The following is a 13,918-nucleotide window of genomic DNA, read 5'->3' as shown; positions in this document are numbered from 1 at the left end:
GCACTATTTTCAATGAGGAGAGGCGGGACGGAGGCAGAGCTAATTCCCGGGACTCAGTCCTGCCCCCATTCCGCCTCCTCTCATTGCAAATAGTGCAGAGGGGTGGAGAGGGGGTGGAAAGGAGGCAGAGAGGGGCGGGAGCTCAGAGCACTACTCCCGGTTCTTCCAGCCTCCTCCCCGTTCTTCCAGCCTCCTCCCCCTGCAGAGAGAGACGCCGTATATCAGCTGGGCGTGAAAACCCAGCCTACATACGGTCGTCTGAATGCACCCAAAAAATTAGCCCTCGCACAACTATGCCGATGAAAAAATAAAAAGGTTATTGTGCGCAGAAGATGGCGGCAGAAAATTTTTTAAAAAAATTAAATGTCTTTGAAAAAAAATAAAAGTAGTACAGCAAAAAAAAAACAAAAAACGATATGTTTGGTATTGTAGTAATCGTACTGACCCATAGAATATAGTTATCATGTCATTTTTGTTGCACTTGCGCCGTAGAGACAAGATGCACGGAAAGATGGCGGAATTTCATTTTTTTCCCCATTTCTCTCCACTTTTTTAAAAGTTTTTTAGTACATTATATTAACCCCTTAACGACTGCCCCATCGGGAAACTACGTCCTCAGAAAGTGGGCCTTAATCCTAGAGGACGTAGTTTTATGCATCCTCTTTGGATTGATGCCCACTGGCCTGAGGACGTGACAGCTCCATGCTGTCGGTGCCCGCAGGTAGCCGACAGCATGGAGCTGTCATCCCAGGATGCGGGCAGTCCCCCCCGGCATTGCGATCGGCGCTATAAAATGAATAGCGCCGATCGCAAAAAAGTAAATAAAACAGTGAAAAAAAGTAGTAATTCAGCTGCTATGATGGATCGGATCCATCACGGCAGCTGAAAATACTCACACGGCTTGTCGGCGGTGTCCCCCGGAGATCTGGTCCTCCCGGACCCGCCGGCGGCCTTCTGCGCATGCGCGCCTGACGATGACGTCACGCGCACGCGCAGAAGCCCGGGTGTCCCCGGCAAATTTAAAATCTCCTGGCTCCCGGCTCCTGAAGGTAGCCGGGAACCAGGAGGTGTTACCGGGGACCACTGTGAGCGGTCCCCGGGCCCGCGATCACCGCTATCCATTGCGATAGCGGTGATCGCGAAAAAGTTTAAAAAGTAAAACAAAAGTAAAGTTTCACCTCCCCTCATGGATCGGATCCATGAGGGGAGGTGAAGATACTCACCCCCGGTCCTCTGCGATGTCCCGATGTCCCGGGACCCGAAATCCCCGTCTGCGCATGCGCGCCCGATGATTGACATCGGGCGCGTGCACAGAGGGGCTCGAGCCCCGGGAAATTCAAAATTGCTCTGCTCCTGGCTGCCATGTGTAGCCAAGAGCAGAGGGATGTCACCAGGGACATGATCACTGTCATCCAATGGTTCCTGATCACGTGTTCGCCGTTATCCAAAGAATAATGGCGATCACGTAAAAGTTAAAAAAAGGTGAAGCTTCATCTCCCCTCACTGATCCGATCGGTGAGAGGAGATAAAAATTTTTACCGGAGGCCTCCATATTTGCACCCCGACGCAATCTTCTTCCGTGAACTTTCCCGTATTCTGCGCATGCGACCGCTGGCAAAACACCGGACACATGCGCAGGAGTCGGGGAGCACAGGAAACGTAATATCTCCTTGCTCCCAGCGACCAACGGTCCCCGAGAGCCTGGAGCAGTGACGGGTGGCCTCGTTGAGCGGTCCCCGGTCACGTGAAAAAATGGTAGCAATCTACCTTTGGCCGGTCTCACATGACCGGATAGGAATTACGGATTCCGCATGCGTCTGATCCGCGGTAATACGCAGATGAAGCGCATTGGATTACACAATTCCGCTCACATTAGCGGGTTGGAATTGCGTAATCCACTCACAGAAAAGAGAACGCAGTAGGTTCTATTTTACCGCGGATATCCGCAACATAGAGCCCATTGTGCTCCATGGTCGTGGATATACCCGCAACCCATACGCCCGTATACCTTGTATACGGGCTGTGGGTACCCGTGTCATCGCTAAGCGACGGTGCGGGAAATACAAACAACAACAAAAAAAGTGTACTGCGCATGACCGCCTGTGTGAGTAGGCAATTATGCGCAGTACATTACGCGGCCGTACGCAGGGTCACGGCCGAGCTCACAGATGGGATCCGCTGCGGGCCTCCACAAGCGGATTCCACCTACGGCTGCCTGAGCCCGGCGTTATCCAGAGCGCTACCTGTAATACGCAATTTACAAGAAGCCCCTGGAACGCTCGCCTTCCTGCAGTTCCAGGAGCAGCTTGTTGAGCGCCTTCTGTGTGAGACCGCCGCACCTCATCAAGCTTACGGAGACTCACAGAGCGCCACTTTTTACACCCCATCCCCGCCACTGAGGTCAAAAAATGACTCCCAAAAAGCATGAGAGGAGGGGGGATACCCGGTTTTATTGCCCCATGTGCCCATCTCAACCAGCCTCCATAATTACCCGTCTTTGGAAATACTACACAGTTCACATTATTACTTTTATCTAAGATTTTGGGAACGCCGAAAAGGGCGTGGAGGAGGGGGGGGGGGGGGGATTTTAGGGAGTCAATTTTTATTCCGTACAAATGAGCAATGGGGCCTGGGATTTATTCAGTTATGCCCTGCAATCCAACTGGTGTTCCCTCCATTATAGGCCTTGCCATGTTTCCTGTAAGTAGATTAGGGCCACAATGGATATGTTTTTGAACACGGGACAAACGGGGCGATCCAGTTTGGGGTGAACGTCTTCATTCCTATGTAAACTGTACAAAAAAAAAAGTTTTTAAATTGACAAAATTGCCAAAAAAATGAAAATTGTAATTTTTTTCTTCTGCTTTGCTGAAATTTATTCAAATACTGTGTGGTCAAAATACGCAGTACACCCCTAGATGAATTCGTTAAGGGGTCTAGTTTTTAAAATGGGGTCATTTGTGGGGGTCTTTATAGTTTTGGACGCTCAATGGCTCTATAAGTGGGCAATGGGGCCTGGAATTTATTCCGTTGTACCCTAAAATCCAACGGGTGCTCCTTCCATTATAGGCCTAGCCATGCGTCCTTTAAGTAGATTAGGGCCACAAGGGGTATGGTTCTGAACACGGGACAAACAGGGGTATCCATTTTGGGGTGAAAGTCTTCATCCCTATGTGTGCTGTACAAAAAAAACAGTTTTTAAATTGATACAACTGCCAAAAAAATGAAAATTGTAATTTTTTTTCTACTGCTTTGCTTAAATTTATTCAAAAATTGTAGGGTAAAAATACACAGTACACCCCTAGATAAATTCGTTAGGGGGTCTAGTTTTCAAAATGGGATCATTTGTGGGGGTTCTCTGTCGTTTTGTCCGCTCAAGGGCTCTACAAGTGTGCAATGGGGTCTAAATCACCTTCATGCTAAATTTCTGTTCTGAAAGCCACCGACTACTCCTTTCATTTTGGGCCCCGTTGTGCATCCAGACAAAAGATTAGGGCCACAATGGGTATGTCTCTGAACACGGGACAAACAGGGGTATCCACTTTGGGGTGCAAGTCTTCATTCATGTGTGTGCTGTACCAAAAAAGCAGTTTTTAAAACGACAGAATTGCCAAAAAAACGAAAATCACAATTTTTTCCTTTTGCTTTGCTTCAATTCATTCAAAAACTGTGGGCTCAAAATGGGCAGTACACCCCTAGATAAATTCATTAAGGGGTCTAGTTTTCAAAATTGGGTCACTTGTGGGGGTTCTCTTTGATTTTGGCCGCTCAAGAGCTCTACAAATGTGCTATGGGGCCTAAAACTCCTTCAAGGAAAATCTATGTTCTTAAAGCCACCGACTACTCCTTTTGTTTTGGGCCCCATTGTGCATCCAGACATAAGATTAGGGCCACAATGGGTATGTCTCTGAACACGGGAGAAAGAGGGGTATCCATTTTGGGATGAAAGGCTTCATTCATGCGTGTGCTGTACAAAAAAAGCTGTTTTTAAAATGACAGAATTGACAAAAAAATGAAAATCACAATTTTTTCCATTTGCTTGGCTTGAATTCATTCAAAAACTGTGGGGTCAAAATTGTCAGTACACCCCTAGATAAATTCGTTAAGGGGTCTAGTTTTCAAAATGGGGTCACTTGTGGGGGTTCTCTTTGGTTTTGGCCACTCAAGAGCTCTACAAAAGTGCTATGGGGCCTAAAGCGCCTTCAAGCAAAATTTATGTTCTGAAAGACACCGACTACTCCTTTCATTTTGGCTCCCGTTATGCATCCAGACATAAGATTAGGGCCACAATGGGTATGTTTCTGAACACGGGAGAAACGGGGGTATCCATTTTGGTGTGTAAATCCTCATTTTCATGGGCTCTATAGGAAAAAAATATGTCTTTAAAATGACATATTTGCAAAAATATGAAATTTTATTTTTTGTCCCCTAAATTGAACTAATTCCTGAAAAGAACTGGTGGGGTCAAAATACTCATGACACCCCTCAGTGAACACACTAAGGGGTGTAGTTTTTAAAATGGGGTCATTTGTAGGTGTATCTATTATTCTGCACTTATGAGCCTCTGCAAACTTGGCTTGGTGCAGGAAAACAAAGTGCTCCTCAAAATGCTGAAAAGTAATGTTAAATTTGTACGTCCTCTAAATGGTTAAAAAAAACACAAGTTTTTCAAGTGTGCATTCAGAATAAAGTAAACAGATGGAAATACATATCCTATCAAAAATTTGTACAGTATGTTTGGACATATTTGAGATATTACGGTTGAAAATGTGAAAAAATGACAATTTTTTCAAAATTTTTCCAATATTGGTACTTTTAATAAATATACACAAATTATATCGGTCTCTTTTTACAATCTAAATGAAGTACAACATGTGGCGAAAAAACAATGTCAGAATCACTGGGATATGTAAAGCCTTTACGGAGTTATGCCACGTTGAACGACGCATGTCAGATTTCCAAAATTTGGCTCCGTCACTAAGGCGCAAACAGGCTTCGTCACTAAGGGGTTAAATAGTACCAAAAAATACAACCTGCAAAAAACAAGCCCTTGTGCAGCGACGTCGATGGATAAATAAGGGAGTTACGATTTTTTAAAAGGGGGGAGGAAAAAAGGAAAATGGAAAAAAAGGCAGCGTCATTAAAGGGTTAAATGTAGGGGTTAATGTAAACCGCCGTCCACGCAGCCAACGTACCGGTAGGTCTCCCCTTAGACCCTCATAAAGGGCGGCTTCACAGGAGTCGAATTTGCTGTGTGCCGCCCGCATTGTACAGTCGCGCGGCGAGCAGCAAGTGTGCACCCGCATTGTGTACTTTGTGTGTGCCGCTATATGCCATGCGTAATACATGCTAAGATAGAAGACGCTGACATCTTTATCAGGCGTGTATTTTGCGCAGTATGTGTGAGCGGCAACATGGAAGCCTATGGCAAATGGGTACAACTACAGTGAACCCTCTCCCAGGACCACCTCCATGAGACCCCCCAGAGCAGGTTTTCAGTGCCACCTTATATTACACACCAGCCTGGGTCTATGAGACTTCCCTTCAGAAAACCACACGCAATTTAGCAGAGCCCTCTCAAAGATGGCGGTAGGGAATGTGCATGGAGATTGTGTTTCCCCACTGAAGTGGACCATAGCAACAGCACAACAGCCGGTTACCAGGCGCCTGCTAAGGCTGGCGTATTAGCCTTTTACACTCCATCTCCACACCATTCGCTATCTGATTGGTTGCTTGGATTTACTCATTCGCGGTGATTGGTTATTTCGGTTGGCTGATTCACAGTGATTGGGTATTTGAGTTGGCTGATTCACGGTGATTGGTCGAGTAGAGGTGGTGTTGAATAGGCATATATGCCTACGGCTGACAAGTTTGAGTGACCGCCAAGTACGCAGCGCGGGACAATGTACAGGAATACATGGGCGGGATCTGTGGAAAGTGGGCGGGAAAATGCGGCGTTCTGGTTGGTTCTCGGCACAGCGGCATCTTCTGATTGGTGGGCAGGGTTTTCCTACTTTCTGATTGGGAGGTGGATTTTCGAGCGTGCTGGTTGGGTGTTTGTCTGTGCCGGAAGGGGAGGGGATTGTCTGCATTTCGGTTGTTTCTGCTTTGAAAAGGCGGTGGTATCGGTGAGCGGTGCGTAAGGGGGCGGCGGCCGCGCGGACTGTGGGCAGGTAAACGGCGGAGGCTGGGAGGGTGATGGTAGCACTTGTTGTAGAGGTGAGCGAGCAGAGGCTAGTATGTGTGCAGCAGCCGGCACTGTGCATGTACTCCGGGGAACATCCCTCCCTCCCTTCCTGGTTAGAATATCAGCTTGTGAGCCAAGTAGGTGGAAAGTGCAATAAAGTGTGTCAGTAAGTCAGGGGTCAGCAGAGTGCCTGTCAGTAAGGATAGGGGTGTGATCACACAGCCGGGCGCCATCACACAGCCGGGCGCCATCCGTATTCTGGACCGTGAATACTGCGCCTTTTTTTCTTACGCGCAGCGTGTTTGCACACACTTAAAAAACGCATAGATCCCCATTGATGTACGTCAGGCTGCGGCTTTCCTGCGTATTTACGCACGTCCATTGATTTAATAGTTTGTTATGGTGCTGCGGGCCCGGCTGAGGTTTTGTTTTTTTAAAAACTGTGACAAAAAGCCGCATACAAAATACGCAGCTGTGAATGAACCAGTTGAGAACCATTTACACACGCAAGTAGTATGTAGCGTGTTACGCTTTGTGAATGAGCCCTGATCACCCTTTGTTCACAGGCAGCGGTTTCCGTGCAGATCGCATGGACGGGGCTATAAAGGGGAAGTAACGTTATGCCTTCCCTATAGGGTGGGGAATGACTGCCGGGACCCTCCTGATGCTCAGAGCTCATTGAGAGGCGGTCGCACGCGGCGCCGCTGCTCTGTTTAGTGCAGTGACTATGCCCGCTATGGCCGGGCGCTCGTATTCCACAATTTCCAGCGCGGTCATTGAAATAAATGGCGTGGCAGCGCTGCATGCATACCATCGAGACCCCTATTTCAGGGAAAGTGGGGGTCCCACAAAGTCAGCCCCCACCGACCATGAAGGCGTCTGCTATATTGTGGTGTATACTCAGAGTTCCCTCGGTGAGTATATTCTTGTCCTTTTAGGGAATTTTTCTGTCCCGGTGACGATATATTGTGGTGTAACTTCAGCTCTGGGTGCAACGCTGGGGACAGATCTCCTTGACATGCTGTGGATTTTAGATCGTCGCGATGTTCACAGTTTGTCGCGGTCACCGCTTCTAGGAGTGCGGTGAATTCCAGGGCGATAATCCACCTGCGGATGTTGCTGGGGGATGGTGGCATCACACACGGCTGTAGCTCTAGGCCTCGTTCACATGGCTTACTCTGACATGTTGCAGTCTGTGCCAGTGATATGCGGTGTAGTTCATACGGGGCTCATTTAAAAAAACATTTTTTTAGTCCGCAGCGCACAAAGTGTTGACGCGTCAATCCTTGACGGGGATACTATTAGGGCTCCAGTCTGCGGGCACACAGCCATGAGGCCAGAAAATGCATCTACTCACCTGTCCGGACGCGGCGCGGGTCTCCTCCTGTTAGTTACTCCATAGGCCGCGCTCGGACGGCTGTAATTTATTGCGTTTTGCCCGCCTGAAGCACGCAGCAAGTATGCAATGGCTTTGGGTACTTACTGTGTACTGCCCATCGCGATGTACTATCTTGCCGCGCAAACGCATGTAATATGTAGCAAGATAGAACGCGCTGCGATTTTTCTTTCGCATGGTCTTTGCGCAAGTAATGTGACCAGCGGCAACATGGCTGCCTATGAGAGATTAGTATAGTATATTCCAGTCAGAATACGCTGTACCAACACGCTCGTGTGAGCCGGCCCTCATTATGGCATTAGACATCGACTTAGACTTTGGTTGCAGTGCAGATGTTGCCTGGACAGTTTCACTTTTTTTTGTGTATTGAGGCTGATGGGAGATCTTCGTTTTGTGAAGCTTGCTGGTTATATTGTTACATTCACTAAACATTGATGCGACTACCGGATACAAGTAGGAGGCTGCCAACCAATTTACAGGCCAGTGATAAAACCATTTCTGGGCCCCGCTGCTCTGTAGAATGATCTCTTGGGTTTCTGTGTCATACAGGTGTGAGATCTACTTATATAGTGCGCTAGTATTGTTATACTAACGTTTTGTTTTTTTTTAAGTGTTGTAGAAGACTCAACTTTTCTGTTTTTTCCCTTTTATAGAGTATAGTCGATTTGAGTCAAAGATCCATGACTTACGAGAACAAATGATGAACAGCAGTATGAGCTCCGGTTCCGGGTCCCTTCGCACCAGTGAGAAAAGATCGCTTTATGTCAGGTAAGCTTAATATACTGGTTTCCCTTTATTGCTATCTATTTAAAAGGTGCTTTTCAAGATTTCACTATTGATGAGCTATCCGCAGAATAAATCCTCAATAGTTGATCAGCAGGGGTCCCGCGGTCGGGGGTCTCCCCGGTGATCAGCTGTTCCGAATTTATTGGGACCTGTGCCTACTCTTGTCCACCAGGGCTGCTGCAGTTTGGACAGAGCTGTCAGCCCCATTGACATCTGGATCAATATCTGCTGATCGCCAGGGAGTCCCAAGCAATGAGCCATCACTGATCAACTATTGATGAGCTATCCTAGGGTCAGGTTATATCAGTAGTTAAGTCCAAGAAAACTGCTTTAATTGTAAGCTCAGAGACAGATCAAATACTGTAGGATCTAGAAGACCTAATTTTTGGCAAATACAGTGTTTCCCTGAAAATAAGACCTACCCCAATAATAAGCCCTACCCTGATTTTTCAGGTGGTGGCTTGAAACATAAGCCCTCCCTCGAAAATAAGCCCTAGCCACACTAGGTGAAAAAAATTGCAATACTCGCCTCACAGCCTGGGTCTGTCCCCCGTGATAGTCTTCCCAGCACTAGGGCTGTGTAATCCTCCCCACTGTCAGAGGATTCTCCCTCTGATACACTGGGCTTCGAATTCCCCTGGCTTCAGCAAGTAAGCGCTGTGATTGGTTCAAGTGCCAGCCAGTTGGAGGCTGCGCTCGATAATTCACAGCCGTTCAGTGAATGACATCACTGGCTTTGATTGGTTCATTGAGCGCCAACTGTGATTGGTTGGCGCTTGATCCAATCGCAGTGCTCACATGCTGAAGCTAGGGAAACTTTAAGCCCCATTTACCAGAGAGAGAATCATCTGACAGAGGGGAGGATTATACAGCAGCCTGCCGCAGCGCCGGGGAGATCATCGCGGGGGACACAGACGGCGGCTGTAAAGTGAGTATACGCCCCTCCACCACCCTAAAATAAGACACTGTGCCTCTTTTGGGGCAAAATTTAATGAGTGTCTGATTTTCAGGGAAACACTGTAGTGACGTTTAGGGCAAATATACTTTGCCACTGGGCTTTCTTTAGACTTAAGGGGGGGTAATCCCACCTACTAATTTTATGCCACTCCATAATAAGGGCCAAAACATTAAAGGGGTTGTCCCGCGCCGAAACGGGTTTTTTTTTTTTTTTAACACCCCCCCCCCCCCCCCCCCCCGGTCGGCGCGAGACAACCCCGATGCAGGGGTTAAAAAAAACAAACGGAGAGTGCTTACCTGAATCCCGGCGGTCCGGCGTCTTCATACTTACCTGCTGAAGATGGCCGCCGGGGTCTGCTCCCTCCGTGGACCGCAGCTCTTCTGTGCGGTCCATTGCCGATTCCAGCCTCCTGATTGGCTGGAATCGGCACGTGACGGGGCGGAGCTACACGGAGCCGGCATTCTGCACGAGCGGCTCCATTGAAGAGAGCAGAAGACCCGGACTGCGCAAGCGCGGCTAATTTGGCCATCGGAGGGCGAAAATTAGTCGGCTCCATGGGAACGAGGACGCTAGCAACGGAGCAGGTAAGTAAAAAACTTTTGATAACTTCTGTATGGCTCATAATTAATGCACAATGTACATTACAAAGTGCATTAATATGGCCATACAGAAGTGTATAGACCCACTTGCTGCCGCGGGACAACCCCTTTAAAGCCACATGACAGAGTTCACGATGCTGCCTTGCGCTGTAAGTTATCCAGATCTCAGTCTGATCGAGCACCTTTGGGTGAGCTGTGTGGAAAAAGGAAAGGAGCCACTTTCTCTACAGACATCAGACTCCCCCACAATCTTTGACATATTCTAGTGGCCGGGTAGAACATCATGCAATAGGAATACCCTTAATGATAAAGAAAGTACAAATTGTAAATATCTATCTTTATCCAAATTGGTGAATCTATTTGTCTTCATATTACTGTGTGTTTTTTGAAGATTGTGCTGGCATCCTCTGAAGAAGACTCATCTGTTTGTGATCCCTCCGGATGGCAGAACTAACTGTAATTGACTTTTTACCAGGGCCCTCTTTGACTATGACCGATCGCGGGACAGCTGCTTACCAAGCCAGGGGCTGAGTTTCTCTTATGGAGATATTTTACATGTCATCAATGCCTCTGATGATGAATGGTGGCAGGCCAGACTTGTCACACCCCATGGAGAAAGTGAACAAATAGGAGTGATCCCCAGCAAGAAGAGGTGAGAGGAATAAATTCAGTATATTCACCCACCCGCTTTCTTTTGCATTTCAGTGTTCTTCAGGTTAACCATTTATACTCTGTTTTTGTAGGGTTGAGAAAAAAGAGAGGGCACGGCTGAAAACTGTCAAGTTTCACGGACGTTCTGGCATGGAAACAAACAGAGTGAGTATGGATGCTGTTATAGCGCTTGTTTATTATGTAATAACAGTTGTCTGCACAAGTGTAATAACGGACTCTGGTTGGAAAAATATCCCCCGATCTGTAAAGCGCTCATGCAGCCCATGTTCAGACTGCGAGCACGGTGTGGCGCCTAATCCTGCCTTCATGTTACTCCACCTCATTGTCACATGGGGTCAGAGGGTAGAGTTTAAAGTTGCCAATATGTGTATTTCCCCCCCCCCCCCCTTCTAAACGGCATCGGCAGGACCTGACTTTTTTGTTTTTCAGCAAGAGTGGGCATTTGAGCCACTGTTGAAATTAAAGATGGCAATAGTGATCTTTTAAGAGAAAGGCGTCTTTTTTTTGGTTAGCTTTATATTCAAAATCTCACGTTAACCCTTACCTCCAAGTTCATCACACTTCCATTATGACTTTGCTTTTTGTGCATGATTTGTAAACCCATATTTTGTTCATTTTTATTTTTGTCTTCATTTTCTTTTGTTTTATGTTCTGTTCCTGCCTCCTTTCCTACATTCTTTGGGCATTTCATCCCTGTTACCCATTATCTGTGTCATCACCTCCATCCGACAAAGTCTATCAAATCCAAGCGCAAAAAGAGTTTCCGACTGTCCCGCAAGTTTCCATTTTACAAGAACCTCGTTCAAGAGCCCGGCAACGCACGTAAGTAAGAGGAGAGAGAGTCACCGACCCGCGTACCCTAAAATAGTCTACTGCTTTGAGATTAATAGTAGAGCTCGCTTGTATAGAAGTGCGCAAACTACGCTGCCCCTCTACGTGAGCTTCACTGTCTTTATATCACATACATCAGGGCATATTAACTTCATAAAGGATGGGGAGTGGGGGCCGTACTCTGCTAGACCCCCCCCCCCCCCTTCCACTTACCACCACCATCCCACAACCCACGCTGAGCTGGGGTGGGGAGATGTTCAAGAGCAGCTCCCACCCTGGTGGACTCAAGCTGTCCATGTATGGATGGCCATTCATGATTCTCTGCAGTGCAACACATGCCTACTGCGGGGGGATGTATAGCTGGACACGGTTACCTCTAGCAGAATCGGCTGTTTGCCAGGAACCACAACCAGCTGGTTACTGCGGCAGCTTTGCTCTGTAAGTGGTTGCCTTTGGTGACACCATCATATTTTCTGTGGAGATCATAGTAGCCGTACACTTTTCCACACAGGATGGAAAATTGATTAGGCCACTCACACAAGTGTTGTAATACGCGGCATAAAAGCTCCATGTATTTCAATGAGGCCTCACACTAGCGTTTTTCTGCTGTGTATTTAACGCACACAATCTTGCGCTGTCGGTCCTATTTTCTGCGTTGCAGCGCATATTTCACTCACTAAATTGCTCATTGAGATGAATGTGAAAAACACAGTAAATATGCAATTGCAAGCATAACACGAGTTACTATGCCACCGGGAAGGGGAAAAAAGTTGTCAGCTTGCTTGCGTGGTTACTGCGCAAAAATGCAGTAAAAATGCATAAATTCATTAAAACGCAGCGCTGCTCACAGTAAAACGCAACGTTTTAACATATGCTTTTGTGAGGCCGGTCTGTCACGGACGGGTCAGGTTTCGCATGCGGCAACCTGCGTACCTTTGCCTTTCTGTATTGCATATGACCCTGTGTGCACGCTGTCAGTCATGCGCAACATAGTTTCTTTGTTTTTTTTCCGCGCCATCCCTAGGTGACAACGCGGGTACCCATGTTCTAGCTGCAATGTCAATTGCGGATTGGCTTTGAGTCAAACAGCTTCTATTGACTTCAATGGAAACCGTCCGTGTGAACATCGCACAAAAATAAAACATGCTCCAATTTTATTTAAGCTTTTGGGAAATCACTATCTGCTATTTGCTCATCTTCGCTGATATGTGAATGTTCTCTTCTTTTAATGTGTGCGGAATACTGCGGATAGTTCGCATGGGTGACTTTTGCAGATTCCGCAATACAAATCCGGTCGTGTGAGACCGACCTTAGTGGCCTTACATTTAAATATCACTGAATGGCACCATAATCTACAGCAATTAAGCTGAATGAGCATATATTTACAGGGTTATTTACAGTGTGGCAATTAACCCCTTCCTGTTAGGTACTAATGTTTTGAACTGATGTAATCGTGCGTACCAGCGATGGTGCAGGCCCGCGAGCTGTGCTCGTCATCGCTATCAAGTCAGTTGTATTGTAAGAACAATACCCTGCATTAACTGCGGGGATCAGAGAGCTCCAATCCAGTCTGTTTACTCTTAAACACTATGATTAATGCTCACCATGGCATCTGTAGTTAGAGTAGGCCACCCCACCTGTTCCTCCACAATGTGATCTTATATGCCAATGGGTTTCCATGGCAGCTGAGGGCCTACAATGGGTTACATTGGCTGGCAGACAGTTTTTTTGACAGGCATAACATACCGCAGTACAGAAGTTTTGCAGTATATTGTTGCGGAGATTAATCAGTAACCCGGTGATCTCCCAAACACTACAATTACCGTGTTATTTATGGTCCACAGTAAATGGTGTTTGAAGGGGGGAAATAAAAAGTTCCAGAACTGCAGTTTGAACACTTTTTCTATTTTATGTACCCAAAAAACCCAATGTACCTCAAAATTGTACCAATGAAATCTGCATCTTGTCCTGCACAAAAGAAGGGAGGGGGGGGAACAAAACACTGACAATGACATCACCCATGATAGAGCCTACCTCCCCTCGGATGGGAAACGGGACGCCTCCTCTTGGATCTTTTTTTTTTTTTTTTCTTCTTTTCTTTTTAAAGGATGGAACACCCGGTCTCTCCTCTGTTCCTGTTTGATGTCCATAGGACCGAGTGATTTCAGTTCCTCATAGGATTGTAGCTGCCCCCTTCCTCCAAAACTAGATGGATATAGGGCATATCTGCTTAAGGCCGCCTGCTGACGGCCGGGTCGGATCCCGCTGCGAGAATTCTCGCAATGGAACCCGACCTGCGCTCCTGCAGGGACCAGCGTAGCACTCGCCTCTCCCGTGGCTCCGTCTCTTTGATGTGCAGGCTGCCGGCGCAGACCGGGGAGTGACACTTCTGTGCCGCCTGTAAGCCCCGCACAGAAATAAAGCATGCCGTGACTTGTTTTCTGCGTGTGATTTCGCACGGACAAATCGCGGCCGTCTGCCTAGGATTG

At 47.2% G+C, this 13,918-nt stretch overlaps 1 protein-coding gene across 9 annotated transcripts in view; it reads left to right on the top strand.

Moving 5' to 3' along the window:
- The window catches only part of DLG3 (discs large MAGUK scaffold protein 3), a 206,781-nt gene that overhangs the window by 176,553 nt on the left and 16,310 nt on the right, over positions 1 to 13,918 (top strand). For 6 of the 9 annotated variants that reach the window (XM_066580902.1, XM_066580905.1, XM_066580907.1 and 3 more), the window contains 4 exons: positions 8,237 to 8,351; positions 10,402 to 10,578; positions 10,670 to 10,742; positions 11,333 to 11,420. In XM_066580902.1, coding sequence (XP_066436999.1) covers positions 8,237 to 8,351; positions 10,402 to 10,578; positions 10,670 to 10,742; positions 11,333 to 11,420 — 453 coding nt within the window. Of the gene's footprint in view, positions 1 to 6,077; positions 6,174 to 8,236; positions 8,352 to 10,401; positions 10,579 to 10,669; positions 10,743 to 11,332; positions 11,421 to 13,918 lie in introns of those variants that run through there. The other 3 variants (XM_066580908.1, XM_066580909.1, XM_066580911.1) reach the window with 3 other exon arrangements.

Source organism: Eleutherodactylus coqui, chromosome 10, assembly GCF_035609145.1.
Source record: "Eleutherodactylus coqui strain aEleCoq1 chromosome 10, aEleCoq1.hap1, whole genome shotgun sequence".
NCBI classification, from domain to species: Eukaryota; Metazoa; Chordata; class Amphibia; order Anura; family Eleutherodactylidae; genus Eleutherodactylus; species Eleutherodactylus coqui.
The sequence above is the reverse complement of the archived record's forward strand: the minus strand, read 5'-3'. Positions and strand labels throughout refer to the sequence as shown.